The sequence below is a fragment of the Lissotriton vulgaris genome, chromosome 8, assembly GCF_964263255.1.
Source record: "Lissotriton vulgaris chromosome 8, aLisVul1.2, whole genome shotgun sequence".
NCBI lineage: Eukaryota > Metazoa > Chordata > Amphibia > Caudata > Salamandridae > Lissotriton > Lissotriton vulgaris.
Genome location: NC_141696.1, coordinates 1,304,428,975 through 1,304,450,463, shown reverse-complemented (window position 1 = coordinate 1,304,450,463; position 21,489 = coordinate 1,304,428,975). Strand labels below are relative to the sequence as shown.

The window sequence follows — 21,489 nt, the reverse complement described above, 5'->3', positions numbered from 1 at the left end:
ACAACTCAAACCCCCCACATAAGACCTTTCCCCACCCTGCACCCCTGGACACGGCTTGCGCATGTCCCCAACTTGCAGTGTGCCTGTCGCCCTACAACTAAACTGATCTAACTAACTAAAAGATAGACCCCTGGAGGAGGATGTCCCTTCGAATCCCCGCTTGCCCCCAAGGATGTTATAGTTCCCAAAGTCTGTCTCTGGCCCATCGCAGCCCCGGCAATCAGTACCAACAACAGTCAAGGCACTCATTCTTGGTCTTGCGAGCCCTCCTCTCCATTTTCACTTCGTCGCGGTTCCTCTTCAGAGGGAAGACTCTCCAACCAGTCCGAAGCAATTTCATGATTGTCAAAAAAGTATACTCTTTCATCATGATCCACTCTCAATTTGGCTGGGTACAACATGGCGTATTTCATGCCTTCGTCACAAAGTCTCCGTTTGACACCCATGAAATTTTGCCTCTGTATCTGGACTGCCTGTGTGAAGTCCGGAAAAAAACTAAGAGAGGAGTTTTCATATTTCAGGGGGCCCCCTGTCCTGGAGGTCTGCAGGATAACGTCTCTGTCCCTGAAGTTGAGCACCCTTGCGATCATCGGCCGAAGTGGGGCCCCAGGTTTCGGCCTTCCACCCGGAGTCCTGTGTGCCCTTTCCTAAGTGAAGTAATGTGCCAAGCCTTTCGGCTTCAGGTGGTTCAAGATAATGTCTTCCACAAAAAGGTCCGCAGCTTGACCTTCGGACTTTTCCGGTACACCAATAATGCGTACATTGTTTCGTCTTGCCCTTCCTTCGTATTTGTCCAACTTACGGCATGTGGCCTCTCCCGCGCCCTTCAGATTACGAACCTCTTGTTGCAGCTGCGTCACATCCTCTGTGAGACTCGTCGTTTTAATGCCAAGCGATTTTACTTTTTGCTGGTTTTGGTGAGGTCCCCTCGAATCAGATTGACCTCGATAGTGACTGTGTCCAACTTATGGTCCAAAGATTCCATTTTTTGACCGAGTGAGGACCTCACCCCTTCAATGGCGGCCATTACGTCCTGAAGTGTAGGCTCGAACGAAGTCATCACTGTCTACCTACTACTTTCCTGCGTCTTCCCAGACCCGGAAGGCGACCCTTTAGATTGCGTATATCTGTCCATCTTATTTACTTGTGTATGTCTGACCCCTCTAGTAGTTTTAAGCGATTGTTTGTCCGTGTCCGATTTTGACGCCATTTTCAGGGGAGCAGAAAAAGCGCCACCAACTACGTTCGACGAGTACAATAAAAAGGTGAGTCCTCTGCCCGCAGCAGACGGTTGGGCCAGACAATAACCACTTTCGCAGTGTTGTACGCTTCCGGTCCTTCACCCAGTGTTCGGATCTCAGGGTAGTACCAGGACAGCCGCTAGACAGATTCGTGTGGGATCTGGCCCAAGATGGGGGAAGGGCCGGCAACTTCCGGTTGCAAGCCACCGTTATTGACAAACTCCAGCCGGGACCCAATCTCAACTCGGCACCCCGGTTTCTGGGGCGAGCATGCCACAATCTTCTTGGCGCTGTATCTTTGTTTACCGGAGGCTCAAAGAGACCCCGATTTCAGCGTTCAACGCACTTTCAGTTCCACAGCGACAATCGATCATCAGGAGACAGGATTAATAACAGGATATGCCCGGGGGTAGTGGGGGTCTCGGGAGCCCTAAGCTCACGCGGCCATCTTAGACGTGCGCGTAGCCCCTCCTCACGTATTCCTTTCTTAATTTGGCTAAGAACTGCTTTCAAATATCTTACATTTTGGTACAGTGACATCTTCACATTTTTAGAAGGTTTAGAGAAGATTCTGTGGCGGAGCTCTGGATTGGTTCGTGTCATTTCTATCTTCCAGGTCCATGTCCCACCGTACTCATCCAGTAGGTTCCCTCGTAGCTGCGGTGTCCCTCAGGGGTCTGCTCTCAGCCCCACGCTGTTTAATGTGTACGTCTGCCCCCTGACCCTGTTGGCCAGGGAACGGAAGATTAAATTAATCTCGTTCGCAGATGACACGCATCTTATCTTTACCTTCTCTAATAATTCCGAGGTGGATCGAGCCAAATTTCAAGAAGATGTCCTAGCCATCTCAAGTTGTATGACAGAGAACTGTCTTCAACTCTTCTAAAACAGAGGTGCTCCTGATCGGCCGTGACCCACAGAATTGGGATGACCATTGGTGGCCCCCTCTGTTGGGCTCATCCCCTATCCCGAAGAAGGAAGTCAAAAATGTGGGGGTCCTCATGGACAACTCACTCTCCTTTGAATCCCACGCAAAAATGTGGCGGGCACTTGCTACGGCCGCCTTCGCTCCCTTTAGCCCATTCTGGGCTTCTTCGAGCCACCTACCCGCCAGGTAGTAGTCCAGTCCCTGGTTCTATCCCATCTGGCCTACTGTAATGGCCTTATGCTTGGCACAAACCTAACGGTTACTAAAAGACTTCAAAGGGCTCAAAACGCAGCTGCCCGCACTCTCTTTGCCTTGCCGAAACATTGTCATACCTCACACATTTTACGACGTCTACACTGGTTGCCTATAAAACAAAGAATCCAATTTAAAACCCACTGTCTGACTCATAGAATTCTACATGGCCATGGCCCTCAAATACTGCAGGGACTCTATACCTTCTACATCCCCACTCGTGCTCTTCGCTCCGCAGACCTCCATCTCGCCCGCACCAGGGTTTCGCAGGAGTAGAGTAGGGGGATGATCATTCAAGTAAATGGCTCCGATGCTCTGGAACTCCATTCCCCCAGAGGTACGCGCCACAAAGGACCATCAGCTCTTCCGGAAACAAATTAAAACCTGACTGTTCTCCATTTAAGGATACCCAGCACTCCAGGTGCCGGCCACACTGTTACTGGGACGCCCTGTTCCTGGGGTAGCCATGCGCTATATAAACATACTTAACATAACATAACAGAACTATCAAAGGTGTTACGCTGTTTCCCTGCGTTTTATGTTGCTATGTAGTTTTAGAATGTGTGTTAAGAGGACTTACTTTGTTTAGTTTTGTGGACAGTTCATGTTGATAATTCCCATTGGTATCCAATCTTTTTTTACTGTTAGAACTATATAAATGTTGTAGACCAGCCACTTGGACTCCTAAAGGTTCATACGTTTCTGATAGCTTGTAGAAGGTCAGAGGGTTGCGTACTTATTTGTGGGTGAAAGTCTCAGTATCTAATGTGAATATGTTGTAGCCTGCCCACCTCTCATCCCAAAGTTCCGTTTGCATCTGTCAGATGATGTGAGTAAACATGTTTGCAAGTGTCCGACTTTCCCTATTCCTCCAGCAAGCAGAACATTCCTCTGTAATTGCCATTGTAAAACTTTTACCTGTAAGGCCAATATTGAAGTGTTAGTTCAGTAATTCAAATGTCGTTCTTGCAAGTGTTTCATCTGTTTCCGGATTCCCTGGCAGCTTATTCATTTAAGTGTTGCCAATGAAATGCCTGCTAGTACTTCACAATATCAGGCATGCTTTCTTTGTAGGTGCCATGGGTATTCATTTATACCTTTTCACCCTTCCACTGGTTCACATAAAGTTTGAAATAAATAGTTGCGTAGCTACTACCTCAGTTTTAGAAGTGTGCAAGCCAGGCACTGAAACAGGTGAAGCAGGTCTGGCAAAATGTCCATTGTAAAGTTTAAATTCCAAGTCCAGGGCATAAAGTAAATTTCACATAATCTGCTTCTTTAAAAAATCCCATACGTCTTGACAGAAGTAATTCTTGACATTGGTCCACTCTGTTTGAAAGGACATTTGCAAAGATTTTTGCACCAGTATTGTGTAGGGCAACGGGCCGGTAAGAAGCATTTTTCTCCAGATCCCTGGCAAGTAAATACATTTGTGTTACATCTGCTTCACACATTAATGATGTGTAATTGAGCTGAAGAAACCAGATATTAGACCTTTAAAGTAAGATCAAATAGACCCTCTGGAATGTACTGCAAATCAATCTGGGAGAGTGGTGTTGTATTTGGACTCATTATCTCCATTGCTTTCTGCACTTCCTTCAAGTTGGTTCCTCTGGTTTGGGCAGACAGTCCTTGAGGACAGTCGGCATCGAAATGCCTTAGGTATTTGGTTACTTCCTTTCTGGTCCCTAAAATCCTGTTTTAAATCCTTGGTAAAAAGGTGGCAATAACTTGTTTGGGCTTTTCATTCGTGACCATACTCACATTTGTAGGACTCGCCTAGTGATGCAGCGCATGCGCTGCTCACTTGCAAGATCTATTGTCGTCGGGTCTGCTTCAGAAGTGGGGTGGAAGCTCCATTCATGCTTTTGATTGGCACGCGTCATAAACGCTCTCTTTTTATTGCAAGGGAGGCATGTTTGTTCCCTTCCTGTCTCCTGTTTGCCTCACACACCTGCACTGCGTCTTTTTTGCTCGCTGCGTCTCTTCTGCCTTGGTGTGCGGTCCTAGTGGCTCTCTGCTGGCTTTCAGTCCCCGGACTGGATATCGTGCTCGCGTGCGCGTCACTAGTTGGTACTGGCACAAGCAGTGGCTCTGTCTCCCACCTCTCAGTACCCACCTGGATTTCACACACTTGACCATAGCGTCTCTGTGGCACTATTGGACTGATTGAAAAGGAGGGGGTGGGGTGTCAATCCTTCGCTATCACAGCCCGCGGCCACCCTTGCCAGCATTGTCATGTTCTCAGAAACCTCGCATTGTTTACGTTCGATCTTGGGTTCATGGCTTTCTCCACACACTTGAGAGAGTGGCTCTGAATATGTGTGTTTATGCATTCAGTGATCGCTGCATTGGGCTCGTACAAGTGTCAATAGCGCAATCACACCTTCCGTTGGTATCCGGGGTATGCACAGCGACTTGGGATTCATCTGGGGGCGATATTATTCGAGTGGAGAAGGAGGTGACCACCCCAGCTTATAATGGCGATATCCGGTTGGAAAATCTAAAGCGTGAAAGGGGTCACTAGATTTTATGTGACGCCTGTCACCAGATGGACTCCATGGGGCAGCACCACCCACCCTCTAACCACAGACCTCGTCCATACTCCTACACTGGGATATGTGCCTGTGTCCCTTATCTTGCTTGGTCGCGGACGCCTCTAAGAGAGATTCCAAAGAGCGCTGTTGCGGAAACTGTGGTGAAAGTGGCTTGTGTAGTTTACTTAGCTAGGTGCTGTCTAAAACACAGCTTCTATTTACCACCTCAGACTTGTTGGCGATTCGCTCACTGCGAGGTATAGCTGGGCTTCTCTTTAGTGTGATTGGTTCAGCTTTGCAGTGTTCCTGTTGTCCACTGTATACAAGCAAGGACAGGCACAATTCTTGTGAAATGGTGATGAACGCAGCGCTTGCACCGGAGGCTTCCTGGTGAATGATGAACAAGGGGTGTGGCTAACAGGAATATGCACCGTGCATGTAAATCACAGATAAGGCATGCACAGTGTCATGGGGTTTCGTCTGTATATGACAAACTGAGCCTGTGGTTCAACGAAAGTAAAGTGTGTGGCTCGCCACAATGGCCTCTCTGGTGCCTCTCCTCGCTTCAGCCCTCTCCCCCTCGCTCCTCCCTTTCCCTCCCCTCCCTTTCTCCTCCCCTCCCCTTCCCTTCCAGCACTCGTGTAAAACAAGGACGAGCCCAACAGCGCTCCGAAATCGGACGCTGCCAACCTGCGAACACACCGACAAGTAAAGCTGCTTTATATTACTCAATGCTTTTTAGCACACTGGTTGGTAATTTGGCAATGGCCGCTCGAGTGCCTCTCCTCGATTTGTGTGCTGGTCTGTGCCTTACAGATGGTGCATACATTTGTGCATTAATTGCTAAGCGGCATATCTGAAAAATATTATTTATGTATGGCATGTTTTCAAAAGGGACATTTTTACATTACATGTGTTTAAGAGGTTTCATGTACACCAGGTTTTCTAAATACTTTAGCAAGTTCAAGAGAGCACGTGGTTAAAACGTGTAGTGCATTCTTAACAATTAGAAAGGGGGAGCTGTCCCGGAAAAACCTATACATTTAATCCATATATTCTATTTAGAGGCATGGTGCAAGACGCCCCCAATATTCTTGGAGCCCCCATTCCTTTGAAGGCCTATGAATATCTGAGATATGGGATGCTGTGGGAACCCACATATTGGGCAGGGAAGACCCATGATTTTGTGTTGTGCCACTGGTCACATTCACATCTGCTTATATATTCTGATTTTTTACTGCAGTCTGTTCTGCCTTTGGCGTATTGACATTCCAATTGTCTTTAATAATTAAGGACACTCCGACCGTCAGGACACTCAGAACCTCTACTAAGTTGTCTCTTTTTTATGTGTGGTCTCTATGGCCTAGTTCTTAATCACATATCTTTTGTTTACTAAATATGTACTTATATTGTTCTGTCATCTGTGTGTGTATTTTGTGCTATAGGGACATGGTTAGGTCTCTGTACTGAAAATTAGAGCTATAGGTGTTGCATTATTATTTGCAACGCCAAAAGCCCAAACTCTAACTGATGCAAGACCTATTGCATTGCAAATGCTTGTTCTATATGATACGATGATTGACTTGTCTCTTGGTATCCTCAGCGCCAGCTAAGTCTTCGTTCATTTTGTTGCTTTTTGTCCCAAATTATGACTTGTAACTTTAGTTGAGCTTATTCAGCATGGTTTGTGGGCAGAACATTCAACTGACCCTTCATTTACACAGTCTGCATACTTGGTACCTTTGTGTAATCTTGTGTGTTGGCCTTTTCTAAAGTCTCTAGCCTTTATAAGATTTTTCTTCTATTGATCCTTGCAGTCTTTGCTGCAGCTCCCAGTTTAGCTATAGCTTTGAAAACCTCTTGTGTTTTTGCAAGTGCCTGTGTTGCCTCTTTTGTCCATTTTCTATTTTGTACAAGTGGTCTTTAAATGTGTCTTGATGTACCTCCACATTTTGTAGCCCAGTCGTTGTGCTACCTCAGATGAATGTGATCAGAAATGTATATGTTTTGCAGTCTCGCTGTCAGCACCTTAAACAGAGACTTGATCTATTTTTATGGACATTTTGTAGACCTAGGACTAGAAATCGCCAGGCATTTATTAATTCCCGCTTCTCACAGAGATCCCTCAAACCTCTTGGACATGTACTTAAAGATGCCATTTGTAGGTCATCTCCATCAGCTTGGGGTTTCCCAAACCAGAGTGAATTCTTTCCCCACTCAATCTCTCCCATTACTTCCTCATAAAGTTTTCCTAAGTCATATCTGGAGCACAGATATTTATAAACATGTAAACACTATTGTGCAGTTAAAGCTGGATTAGACTATATCTTTCTCTGCGTCCCTTTTCAATTTAGCACTCATTCCCTTTAAGTCATGAATTCAGAGGATGGCTACTCCTGTCATCTCGGACTACTTCTAAAGTTGCTGATGTAAGGCTTTGTGTTTAATAATAAATGTGTTTTTATGCAGGCTATACATTTCCTGGACAAAATAAACTGTTTCCTGAGAAAATAACATGTTTGGGATGTAGGACCTTAAATAACTTTTGTCTTTTACATGGGGCGTTCAGACATTTCACATTAACCTTGATTAGCCTGAATAAGGGTTTCTCTTACAACTGTATCCTATCACTCCATTACATGCACATAGAGAAGCACCCCTGTTGTGCATATCCTGAATCACTGCACCTCAAATCTTATGATGAAATAAAGGTATTTTGGCCAACCTCCCCCCCCCCCCCCTACACCCCCCCCCACCTCCAAACCTAGCCATAGCAAGACAGCCGATATCTCCTTTTCGTAGGCCAACATATCACCTGTTGCATGTGTGTTGAACAGTAAATCATTTATCGTGGTTACCTAAGGTACACTGACTATCAAATTCAACCGTGGTAGAAATCCTCTGCTCCCTGTCTAACATTTGTCTTTGTGTCTGCTTGCAATTATTAATTATGGAGGAATTTTGTGCAGGAAAGCGGGAAGTGAAATTAGCCTAACTACCTGTCCACTGTCCCGTCCCTGAATGTGCCGTCTTAGGCCCTTCCACCTATGCACACCTCCATGTTGCTCATCTATCTCAGCATTAGGCTTTTGCTCGAGGATAATCTACAGCTTTCCTTTGCTTTGCCTGTTTTCCTTGCCAAGCTATCTTTTACCCTTTTTGGGAGTATTCAGCGACATTCTGAATATCAGTGTTGCCTGTTGACTTGTCTCCTGCTCTGCCTTTCAGGGATCATGTCTGCTCGTGGAGTCCCTGGGTGCCAAAGTTATATATTACGCTGATGGTACTCTGCTACTGTTCTCATGTGGCAAGGGAGAAGAGCTTCCAGTGAGTTTGATTAAAACATGTCTGATGGGTGTCTTCCATTGGATGGCTATACACTAGCTTAAATGTAATGCGGAAAAGACAGATTGTTTTCTTTGGCAATACTTCTTCAGATAGTTGGCAGATTTTCTGGGCCGAAAATGCCCCGCCTACTGGTTCTCAGGTATTGTTTAGAACTTAGGAGTTAAATTCGATGATTGCCTGTCATTTAAGATTCAAATGAAATCTGTGGTGCGCACCTGTTTCGGTGTATTGTGCTTTCTGAAAAACCTGTACGTTTCCTGTTTCTTTCTGCAAGAATAAAAGCAGTCATCTAGGCCATGGTCAGGTCAAGCCTGGATTATGGTAATGCTCTCTATCTGGGCTTGCCAGAGTACCTGCTGGAGAAACTACAGGTGGTCCAAAACGCTGCAGCCCATCTCCCCATCTCCTCCTGAAACTGCCTATGAGCTTATATGTTGTCTCATCTGCACGCTCTGCAGTGGCTTCCAATTAGGAAGATAATTTGATTCAAGGCTGTTGTTTTTAGTGCATGGAGCAGTATATTCATCAGGTCCAGAATATCTGAGAACAAGGTTTAGTTTTCATGTTCAGCAAGAAACCTGAGGGTCTGCCAATAAACTACTGGCAGGGACACCCAGAATTTGAAAATGTAGAACAGGAGGCAGATCTTTGGCTCATTTTGGTGCAACAATTGGAATGTTATGCTATTAGCAATCCAGTAGTATTTAAAAAAAAAAGAAAAGAAAAAAGAAACCTGTTTTTTTAAATAGGAGTAAACGATGTAACTTGCGTAGTAGTTGTGCACAATAAAAGTCACATTCATCATCATCACGCTGTGTGACATGTGTCTGGGCACTTTCTTCTATAGCCCTGATAACTCTATCTTCAGTCCCTGTCTCCGGCTACACTCATTCTCACCAAAGGGACTTCTCCGTTAATGCTGTCTGTCATGTCCTTCAAGGGTTTAGGTTTCCCGGTTCCATCTTTATATAACCATATCTTCAGCCAGATGTCTGGTCACTGTTTCTCTGCAGAGATTCAGTCACTTACGAGCCAAAGCACATGCTACTGCGAGATAACTGGATTTATTCTGATTCTCAGAGGTAGTTATGTGAGGGAGGAAGACTGATGTCATACCAAGAGGGTGTATCTTGTGAGCCGTGATGGAGCTCTGAATGACTTTCTTTTAATCTTGACATGATCTTGGGCAGAAGTTTCAAAGGAAGACTTTTAAGTTTGAGTCAGGAACACTTCTTTAAATTATTGTTTAACAGGGTATAAACAGCCTTTCTGAAGCAGGAAGGGAGAGAGTCTTTTTTTCTTCCTGTGGTCTCAAGCTGGTTTCTAGGAATGAATAGCAAGAGTATTTTGAAGCAAGCTGTAGTATGCTGTTTGCCATGGCCACATCCTTTAAGAATTCCCCCGATCTGTCTTTTCATGTCCCCTTCATTGTAATGCACACCCAGACCTCTGGAAAGTGTCATGACAACCACATTTCCTTTCTACTATCAAAAGTAAAGATATGTCATTTTCCAGAAACTGGCCCTCTCAGCTTCATGAGAATTGACCTGCAATCAATATGTAACATTGGACTATTTAGCCCCCCCAACATGTGATCATTCATATTATTTCTTGCAAAGTCTACTGATGATTTTTCTATAATATTATTGAAATTAATTTTTAAAAAAAGCAGCAAATGAGAATTTGTTTGGTTTGTCCGTCTGCAACATTCTTCTTCAGTGAACGCCTGAAGAACATCATAAAAACGTAAGCAAAATTTGCAAGTGCCAAGAGAACGTCCTAAAGAGGCACAAAAACACAAACCAATTTGCTGATTAAAAATAGAGCCAAAGAACCTTGCTATCAAATTGGAGATTGTGATTAGTTGACAACCAAACACTTAACCTTTCTTGGAAGCTGAAAGGTAAAACCTGTTTTTTGGGACCCTTTCCTCTGTGATATGCTGAATCCAGTCACAGTAACACTACAGCTCCCTCCCCAAACGCGGATCCGTCTTGTGTGCCATGTGTCCCTCCTCAAACTCCGCCATTCAAGGACTAGGATACTCGCACCACCAGCTCCAGTTCTTGTTGCAGGGAACAGTAATACAAGGTAAAACAAATTTCAGATTCAAAAGTAAAACAAAGTTGACTATTTTTCCTAGTGGATTGGAAGGGATACCGGCCAAAAGAAAGGTTTTAGTGAAACATTTCCTTGCCATACACATAACGAAACCCTGAACATCTTAATGCGGCTTTCTCTCATGACTCTTCAGGTGAACTTCTAAGGGTTCACCTCTTCCCTATTATTTAGGAAATATTTGGGCTGCCTCTGTTCTGGTGTGTAAACGGCATAGGTTAGTGCAGGGCCTTGAGGGAAGCAGAAGTGACACAGATTAGTGAGGGACACAGTAGCATGTATATGCATGCTGACTGACACTCCCAGCACGCAAGCCCTCTGAGTTCCACTAGTCTGGCATTATTCATTTCGGGCATCTACATGTCCTGTACCTAATTGTTGGACATCTAGTTATGATCCTCAACCACTAGAACCAGTTTCATTAAGCTACATGAACCAGTTTCATTAAGCTACATGAACCAATTTCATTACTTGCCACTAAGGCTAGACAAGATTTCGAAATCTCGACGGCCATTTTGTTTAGCGCTCTATAAATCACCACAGCCCAGTGCCACACTTGCTCAACAGGATTCACAGAGATAAGGACTCGTGCTCTTCAGCTCGTTACTTTACTGACACTCCAGATGCTGGATTTTGCGGTTCGTTTCTGGCTCCACATGTTCGCAACATCTAGCACTCAGCATCTTGACGAACCTGCAGTAGGATAATAAAGTCAGATGTTTTCTTTTTCAAGTCCGTACATGCAGGAAGAATTGGCGCAGGATGCGCATGCTGTAACCATGGACTAAAAAGGCGCATTTCTTGTTACATGAAAGAATGTACATTTAAGCCAAGCAAAGGCGCTACTCGGAACAATTGATGCAAGGCGCATTTGATGGAACTCCCATTCAGTGCTTAGCATGGAACTATAAAGTAAGCTCTGGAGTCCACAGCACCATTATGTGATACTTTGATGCAAACAGCAAGAAACCAAACCAAGAGAGAAGCCCTGCTGTGGTGACGCAGTCAAGGCCTGAAGACTAAAGAGCGCTTGTGAGGTCAACAAGACTTTCTACAGGCACCCAAAATTGAGCGCGAAAGACAAGATAACACTAGGTAACAACTGTGTGCAGGCAGAAGTACATGCTCAAATGCAGATTGTCTATAATGGAGTTGTATCAGTTGTATTTACATTTATGACATAATACTTCAGCTTTTGTTTATCCACTACATAGCTACAGTTAATCCAAGACTAGAAGGAAGAGACACAGCTTCCTCAGATTAACCACATACAAAACCCACAATGAGCATTGACTGAAAAGTACCAGCAACCCAGTTATCTCTCAATAACCCTTGGCCCCTCTTCCCCTCAACGTTGTCACTGTTGAGCAGTCAATTGTTCACCCTCACGAGTGTAGTTGGGCACTAGTGGGTTACACTTCTGGGCATCATTTCTGCTGGTTTCTTATCTGGTCAGATTAGTTCAAGTGTTGTCTTTAAGTGTAAGATGTTCTGACACGCTTTTATTGCTTTTTTGAAAACCACCTGATGGTATGCAGCAGCCAAATGCAACTCAGTAAACTATCTTGATCCACCTATCATGATTAAATGTAGTTATCCTAGGCAGAGGATGTGAATCGACTTATATTGATTCAGGTCACTCCTCTTCTGTCACCCAGTGCTTTGAAAGCAGCTATTGGAGCAGTAAGTGTGTCCCACTTGGACTATGCAAACTCCTTATACATAGGTCTCCCTGAAACTTTTTTCCACAAACTACAAAGCATTCAAAGTACAGCAGTGAGGATAAGTTGTAAACTGCATAGATATGCATAAAGCTCGCTTTCCTTATTGGAGCTTCACGGGATTCCTGTCAAACAGAGCTCTTTTTAAAACATCTTTTATTATTTACAAATCCATTCATGACCAAGCTCTAGCCTTTGTAGCAAGCATGAGTAAGGGATATATTCTTACTCAGGCTCTCAGATCCTCTCTTGCCAACCAGTTGCGGATCCCTAAGTTACAAGGGACAGATGTACTTGTGCTCTATAAGTTTTCCTAACATAACATCGACTTGTTTTAAGGCTCCGTAGATCGACACACACCCTCAACTCTCCATGACATTCTGACCCCACTACCAGAAGCAAAAGCCATATCGATTCAGTGAGCATGATAATCCATTTCTCGCAAAGATCCAATAATTCCTTTTCAATATCTTCCGTTATAGATAAATGTACATTGCACAATTTGTGTTTCACCGAAACAGCTCTAGTCTTTGATTTTATTTTTTGTTTGAACCCTTAATAGTTCCCAACTCTTTTGCAAATACAGGAGAAATCTATTTACAACTTCATCAGCCACTTCATCCATTTCTACTACAGGCACTTGATACTTTGCTCCTTGTCTCAATAACACGTAGAATAATCCTTGATGGAACCTTTCCAATATTCATAAACCCATTACGGTTACTTATATTTTGCCAAAATCTTTTCTTCCATTGAATTCCAGGATATCCTACAAAATTCCTGACAGCTGCATCTTCCTGCCTTCATAAGACACAGGTGAGTGCTCAGGGAGCTAAAAAGATCAGACATACCAAACCTCCTTGAATAGGTCTTGCGTTATCGTCATTATATCTGGCTCCCAAATCTGCTAGCAACCGTAACTTTTTGTATCCTACACCACTACCTTCACATATGGATCGACAAATTCAGAGGGATGTCCGCTCACAACATCATGGTCACTAACCACCAACACAATATCTCTCAAATCTTCTTGAATTTTTGTCAATAAATTCACCACAGCAAACTCATCAGATAAATTTGCCACATTTTTCACACTTGATTGACTTGGCTGAGTGGCCCACTTTGTTACAGACTCTGTGGGACACGTTTTGGTAGAATATACCCTCTCACTTTTGACATGGGCTGGATTCCCAGAGCTGAAACATATGTTGGAGTGATTAAAAAATAAAAAATAAACTCCTTGCCTCACTCTATGCATCCTTTTGACTCTTCTCTCACTGTCTCAGCATTGACAAGGTCAACACATTTATCTTCTAATTCTCTGTTCTAAGATTGAAATGTTTCTATACTCTTAGCAATTCTTATAGTTTCTTCTAAAGATCTATTTCACATTGAGAGAACTTTTATTGAATGCTGTTGTCTTCACACCTGCAGATACATTGATTGCTTATTAGCTGATCTGTGAAGTTTTCAAATTGACATGCAGAAATCAGTCCCCTCTGTGGTGATACTCAAGTCCATATATTTCCCTGTTTTCTGTCCCCTTTAGAAGAATTTGTGTTGAAGTGCTATTAGACGTGTTTGTAAATCGAAACAAATTTCTAGTTTTTAACTGCTTCAATGTATTCATCTTAAACGTCACCTTCATTTTGCACAGTATTAAGGAAATACTTGTAAACTGGCCTCTCCTCGACACCCGAGGAGTGTACGAGCAAATAATTTTTCCTTTCTGGACGAAATCTTGATGTCCCAATAGCACACAAATGCATCTCAAAAGCATCAAGCCAATTTCTCCAAGTAATGGGCGGATCTCCAGATGTTTGAAGAAAATGTACAGGAGGATTGGCTGACTGCATCTTTTGATAGAAGGTTGTGAAACAAAATTTCAACTATAAAATGGGCAAGAATTTGAAAATGAGAGAATACACAGAATAAATTACAAAACACGAAACCCTTGGTTCTATAGAGTGAAGTGTAGTGTTCAGAAAAGGCCAGATCATTTACTGGAAAAAAATGTCATATATAAGCTAGTCAAAAAATGTCATTCAAACCCATTCCCAAGGAGTGTTTGACTAAGAAAAAAGTTCCTTTCTTTCTTGACAGAGGGTTGTTTAATTTGGTGGAGGACACGTGGGGAAGTAGTTTGCAATGAGTAAGCAATAGTGCAGGGAGGACATGTCTGCTGGAACCAAGCTTAGCAAAAAGCACATGGCTTATTTTTTAAGTCCATTTATTCTGAAAGTTTTAAAGGGAAAGCCTTTTAATCCCACTTTTGTAGGTTAGTGTAGTGTTGGACATTAAAAGTTTCTGCCCGCTCACAGTATGGTTTCATCCATATTACAAAAGCATAGGCTCCTTCTTGAGTGGAAGCTGCATCAAGAAGCACTCTGTGTTCTGTTGAGGCAGTTGTGTTTAACAGAAAGAAGTTATTTTTGTCTGCACAAAGTTCAATTTTTGCAGTTAGAAATCCAGGGTCTATAAATGAAAATCCCTATTAGTATTTACTGCTTAATACTATGCTTCAAATTCTTTCTCGGAGGGACACTGTCAGATATATGAAACTAAAGAGAAATTTAAAAGTGCCATCCAGAATGACACAAATGTATTGTCCATCTTACTTATGTCCATAAATCCTCCTCACTTCAAGTTGCCGAACAGACTGTACCTTCTCCAGAATACAGTCAAGATTCTTCAGCAGAACCAGACACCCTTCAGCTTTGCAGTGTGACTCCTGAAATCATACTATATAGTCATTTAAACAACTGCCTTGTCTTTCATTTGTCCGTTATTGCAGCTGTTCTTAAAAGCTATTATTCACAATTCCTGTGATGCCGGATTTTGTAGATGGATTAAAGTGGATATTCTGCTTTGTAGGTTTGTCAGTTTAATGTCCTGTTCATCCTGTTTATTGTGATTCATTTGAAAACGTCCATCTAGAAAGGTGCATTGCCTACTCAATATTACTTTAACACATAGACCTAATGCAGTTCTTCCTTTTCGGGATGTGAATTGTTTTTTATTTGGATATTAATGATTTCGTTGTAATTGTAATTTAATTTAGCATTTTCTAGCTTGATTTTCCATACTGAGCCATCCTGCTCACTAATTACTTTATGGGTCTTCAGTGGGCCATGAGCTGATGTCTCGAAAACCAAGCGGACATCGTGAAGCAAAGGAATAATATGGCATGCTTATTTTGGGTGATAGTGATTCAAGACCAGGTGAAGTGAACTTTTTTTTCTCTTCCCTTGCCCCCTTTTTAGGGCAACTCTTTGAGGCTTACAGAATGATAATTACATGGTAAGCTGTATCCAGCTTGGGTAGTCTGGTTAGATTGCCAGGTGACCCGCTCAAAGGTCCCCATTTTTTGGGGATGGCGATTCAGCTAAATTAATCTGTATGTCCACATCAGTAATGGGGAGATTCCACTCTAGTGGTGATTGCAATTTTAAAAAGGGACGCATCCCTGCGGACACCTTATATTCCTTAAATGTATTTGTATTTGTATTGGTTTCAACTGAACAATATTAAGAAAAACATACACAATAGCATCTGTAACCTTTTGACAAAGATGTGCAAAAATACAGTTTGTGCCATACATAAACACTGGCGCATTACACCAAAATTAACCCCCTCACTTTGAAGGGGTGGTCATCGATCTGTATCAGTGGAGCTGGGAACCCCCAGGGTCCACAAATCTCACAAGTAGCTCTGCCCAGATCCCCAAGTCTTCCTCTGCCCTTTCTTCTTTTCTACATTTGTTCAAGCGCACCTCCTCAGCTACTGCCCATTCATCCCCATCCATCACCCATCGCTCCACACTAGGGCCAATCTGACCCATCCAGGTAATTGCAACTCGTCGCTTTGCCAGGAGTAACAACAAGTGTAAAAACTTGAACTGCGTTTTCTGGCCTTCTACCGTCGGATATCATCTAGTGGGCAAACAGTCTGCCTTAATCAGCGTTCTCACCAATATATCCACTTGTGCCATAACGGTTGTCCAGAATGCTGCACTACTGGGAAGTTCCATGACAAATGTAGGAAAGACGCCACAGGAGTCTAGCATTTGGGGCATCTATGGGACTTTATGGGATCTATTTTGTGTACCTGTGTCACATACTTGCGATGTAGGTAATTAAATTGAGTAAGTTTAACTGGGCATTACAGGAGATAGATTGCACTAATGCACAACTTCTATCCCAGTGTGCATCCTCCAGTAGGTCCCCAAGTCACCGTCCTAAACCGCACAGGCATGGTAAGAAACACGTTAGGGTCAGCTGTCATGACTGTAAAAATTGCAGACCAGGTGGCGGCCCACACCCAACTCCAACAGAGCCCGGAAATTGAGCGATGTGGCTGGAGCCACAGAAAAGGCAGTCCATGAATCTCTGGCAATGCTGCTATACTAGCATTGAGGAGGAATTTCTCAGACCCCACTCTATAACAATCTTTTGCTGACTCAAAAGGAAGAAACTCTTCATTGGAGTACAAGTCTCCCAGGTTCTTACACCCACCCCCTCTTCCACAGTCACTTCCATCATGTTGGCAAGAACTCTGAACGCTGGTCGGTCCCAGAAAGTTAATTCCTTGGCAAAAGAGACCATCTGCACGACCACCCTGACAGTTCTATCTCCGCAAGGAGGCCGTGTGTCTCCAGATATGGCACCAGCACCACGTCCCACCCCCCTCTCAACATAAGTAATCTTCCTTTAATGTTTAGGATCCTCCCTGATGGCAAATAATTTTTCTGTAGATTGTGACTAGAATAAGAATTCAGATATTGCACTATTGTTAACTGATAAGTTTTGCTTTGTTCTATGGCAGAAGAGATAGATTAATATTTTTCTTTTCATTTTTCAAAAAGATTTAATTTGAAAAGTTGCAAACTTGTAATTGTAAAATCTAACCAGGATACCATATTTTAATATATTGATTGCAGCACACTGATTTTAATATAAAATGAAAGTATGTGGAAGTCACACAAAGTTAAATAATGTTGTGCTTAGGGTTTCCTTTGTATACGTTTTTGTGTTTACTAAGCAGGAAAAATTGTGGTAATCGGTTATGATGTCCACTAAAGACATCCATAATGGTAGCATCAATTATTAATCTCTCTAACGTATTTCTTCATGAAGCTAGTTGATTGTTTTTTCATTTGATTTGTCTGTTTCTCTGGTTATTCTGTTTGCAGGGCAACCCAGGTTGAAATGCCAAGACCTTCTGCATCATGTTATGGAGACAATACAAAATCCATTGAGTTGCTCAGCCTTTGGAGCAGACTATAGCAGTATTCTTTTGAAGGACATCCTTTCTATCCGGAAGTACTGGTCTGAGATTTCGCCGTCACAGTGGTCAGGTAGACTCCACAAATACATAGTAATATTTTGCCATTCTTGTTGAAGATGCCTATTGCTTTGCTACTGTTTACCTTTATTGTGTTTAGCATAACTTATCTGTTGTATTTGCTGTTCTATTCTCAAATCAAGATATATATTAGAGGCAAGTCTTTCACAGCTCCAAGGTGCGCCTAAAGTCGAAGTTTCATATGGAGAGACGTTTTCCCCTATACTCTTAATCCCAAATCAAGCTGCATGCACCAAACATTCCTAAAAACATTAGAACACCCACTCTAAATCTATATATATATACAATATTTATTTACAGATGCCTATGCACATGTTGTATTGTAACTTGCAGAAACAGTACTGCACAGTCTTGAGTCACGAACAATCGAATAACAATTTACTATTCAAATGGCAAAAAAATTTAAATAGCAGCCGAACACGCCAAGTGTATCGTGTTCTTATGGTTTAATGAGGATCGATTGCCCAGCCAACACGTGTTTCGTCAGGGTATGATCCCATGACTTCTTCCGGGCTAGAGGATGTACAATAACAAGGTTTCAAAAAACTAAAACATCCTATATTGCAGTTTAGGCAACAAGTGACTTTAGTGTAATTACACCCTGGGTGACAACCCAAAATCTTGCTTAACACTAACTCCTATCCGACTAGCAAACTTACAAGACCCTGTCTACAGCTGCTACTCTTTTCGGTAAAAAAACATCACACTCCTCGAGGATACCCTTGTCAATGTCCCTGAATTCCTTATTGTGAGGATTGTGATGTTTTGTATGCCTTCATTGTTCAATCTTACATTGTAATACACTCGCAAAACTGTCTTGGATCCAGGCAGGTACGTTTGTAAAACCTTTAGCTCCACCTTGGGTAGCTGTGGCTTTGAGATGCAAGGCTTAAACAGAGAAACTAGTGTAAAACATTTACAAGCACCAATAAACAAAATAAGAAAGTCATGTAATATGAAAGAAATCTGACGCCAATTCATAAAAGTTGATTATACTTTTATGACTTTTTATGCGTTGATGCGTTTACATTTTTTTTAAAGGTTTAGCAAACATATTCCCTCCCAACATGTTTGTGATGCCACAGGGGGACTTTAACTTGGTCTTGACTTTTCTCATGTGTACTTCTTTTGAGCCAATGCAAAGATGCGGTTTGGTTATCTATCCCTGAATGCTGTGTTTCTCATTGTGATCACTTCAGCTCCTCCCTTGAGTGGACGACTCCAGGCTCTCAGTACCCCCTCCTCGCACCACTGTTTTGCTGAGGACTGGAGCCGACTTCATGCTGAAAGTCGTGACTTGGTTCTACTTTGGGAAATCCATCACTTTCCGAGCGTTCTTTGCACTACCTCACCCGTCGAAAGTGGAGTAGATGCTTACATCTGTTCTACCAAAGTGCATTGGATAGATAATCAGTTTTTTGTAGGTTTCTGTGGGGCTAAGAAAGGAATGGCGGTTCAGAAGGGACTCCTTCAAGTTGGATAGTCCTCTGCATTCAGGTTTGCTACACACTGTCCAAAATCAGTCTCCAGGTGTTCTGGTAGCCAATTCCAGCTTGCCTAAGGCTGTTACCATTACTCAAGTTCCGACCTTTTGTTTTGTTTTCTGAGGGCATGGAAAGAGTCGAGAAAGAACTGACCACATGCTTATATATGGCTCGGCACAGTCGCTTCCTGGGCTGAACGACTTCTAAGCGGAGGTGCATGCCGCCACCCAGTGGCATGCAGGAAGTCTGCTGTGGGGGCGTTTCCGGATCCGGTTTGGCACCATGGGAGTGTTCTAGGGTTGAGGAATCTGCAGTTGGAGTGTTCACCTGAAAGAAAGTTCTTCTCTCCTCTATCCCTAGTCTGTGTGCGAGCATCGGCACATGTATGTCTGACCTGTACTTTGAGTGCCAGGATGTCTGGCACTTTTTTTTTTTATAAACCTTTTTATTGGATTTTATCATGTTACAAGTCATACAGTAATCAAACTTGACCGTTTCAGTGTTACAAATTAACATTAACATCATTATGACAAAGGGCAGTGTAGTAATAATTCACATAATTGATTAGTTAAAGAAGGGAGGGCATCCCTCCTATCCTCTCCGCCGGAGGTGCCGGGAGGCATTGAAGATGCAGTCGTGGTAGGATTACTGCAGTTCTCTGATCCGTATGACTGTCTCTAGTCCATAGCCCGCTGTAAAGGGTGTTGTTAGTAGATAATCCAATTTCCAAACTAAACTTAGGGGAGTTTAACTCAGGAAATGTGGGGTCAGGAGGGGGGAGTGGAGGGGAGGGGCCTGGGGTTGCAGAATGCAGGGTCAGTGCAGAGGAGCCCAATGTCGTTCCGTTAGCGTCATGCACTTTACCCACTCTTGTCTGATGATGTGATTCCTGGAGGGTGACCTGAGAGGGTGCTGGTGTCGCGCGAAGGAGAAGGAGAAGGAGAAGGAGAAGGAGAAGGAGGAGGGGTGGGGGTGGAAATCGGACGCGCGGGTGGGCTAGGATGCACTTGATCCTGGTGCCGCCTGGGGGTCTTGCGTGTGTTCTGCACCGTTCGTGTGTGTTTTCTTAAAGTCATGTAGGAGTGTCGCCCATTCTAATGAAATAGGACGCCGACGCATGCCACAGGCCTCCTCTTGTTGAATAAGATCCTCCTCGGCTTCGGCCACTTCTTACCCCCCCCCACCATGCAGCTATTGGGGTCCCTTCTTGATGTCTGGCACCTAATAGGAGGGGAATTATTCATGGAGAGGCAACGATTTGATATGGCATTGATATGCCATGCCCTTCACTCCTTTCCCACTTCAGATTTGATTAACCTGGCAGACTAAATATTGAGTGCATCTACCTTGCACCAAATGTGTCTGTCAACTCGATTTTTGCCTGCATGTGACGTTGGGTGCCAGTTCATACGTGTATCCACATGTATTTTTCAAAAAATGGTGTATGTTTGGGCACTGGCATGTTTATTTCTCATTTATGCATAAGTGTTTGAGTGTTGCTTAATGTGCAAAGTTACATATTTCATACCACTATGATCCGCAAAATTACCCTTTCTAGACTCTTCCCTTATGTACCCCTCCTTGAATCTTCTCATACCTCTTTTACTATTCAGAACTACCAAACAAGCCTTTGTAGACCCTTATCTCTCCCCTCAATTTTACTCATCCCAAACCCCTTCCTACTGATATGAACTAAAAAAGAAAAAAGATTCTAGATCCTTCCCAACTTCTATCCCTCCACTATTCCTTTCCAATCCAAATAACAGACTAACATGTCCACCACTTAAATTAATTCCATATTTCCCTATGCTAATTACCACTAATCCAGTTTTGGGTTCCGGAGTAGCATGCTACTCCTCAAAAAGTGCTTCAACACCTCATCAGAGGTAGCAAGCGCTATATAATGCAAACCTTTTCCCTCTTCTATCCTTCCACTAACTATCTTTCTCAATCCAAGTTACTGGCTAACATATTCACCGCTCAAATTACTTTCATATTTCACTATACTAATTCATTTCATTTCAGTGATCTTTATTTCGGCGGTATGCCATAAAAGAGAACAATGATGTATAAAAACAATACAACATAGATGACAGTATAAATTCATTATAGAAAAAACTATTTCAGTAAAATATTACCACAGAGACAATTGGTCAGATTTCATAGATGTTAAACAAGGTTAAAATTGTTAAAACAATAAATAAGTTTCATGTAACAATTTAAGAACATGTAAAAAAGGACAATGTGTAGCCATGGGCTGGAATAGCATGCTTAGGTTTATGCGTTTAGTGACCTACGCTTGTGCCACATGGCAGCCAGAAATTTTGAAAAGGCAAATACAATCGGACCAGTTGTGTCACTTTTTAATATTCTAAATGCCAGCATGCCATTGGCGGAAACCTAGGTTTTTGCATAAAGGAACAAGCCAATGCTTCCTAGCCTTGTAATAACCTGGGCAAAAGAACAGCGCGTGCAGTTCGGTTTCAGAGTCATATT

The 21,489-nt window shown here is 42.9% G+C and overlaps 1 protein-coding gene across 1 annotated transcript in view; it reads left to right on the top strand.

Moving 5' to 3' along the window:
• The window catches only part of ATM (ATM serine/threonine kinase), a 1,399,724-nt gene that overhangs the window by 100,913 nt on the left and 1,277,322 nt on the right, over positions 1-21,489 (top strand). Inside the window, exon 5 of the mRNA XM_086935231.1 lies at positions 17,337-17,501. Within this exon, the coding sequence (XP_086791357.1) occupies positions 17,337-17,501 (165 nt within the window). The remainder of the gene's footprint in view (positions 1-17,336; positions 17,502-21,489) is intronic.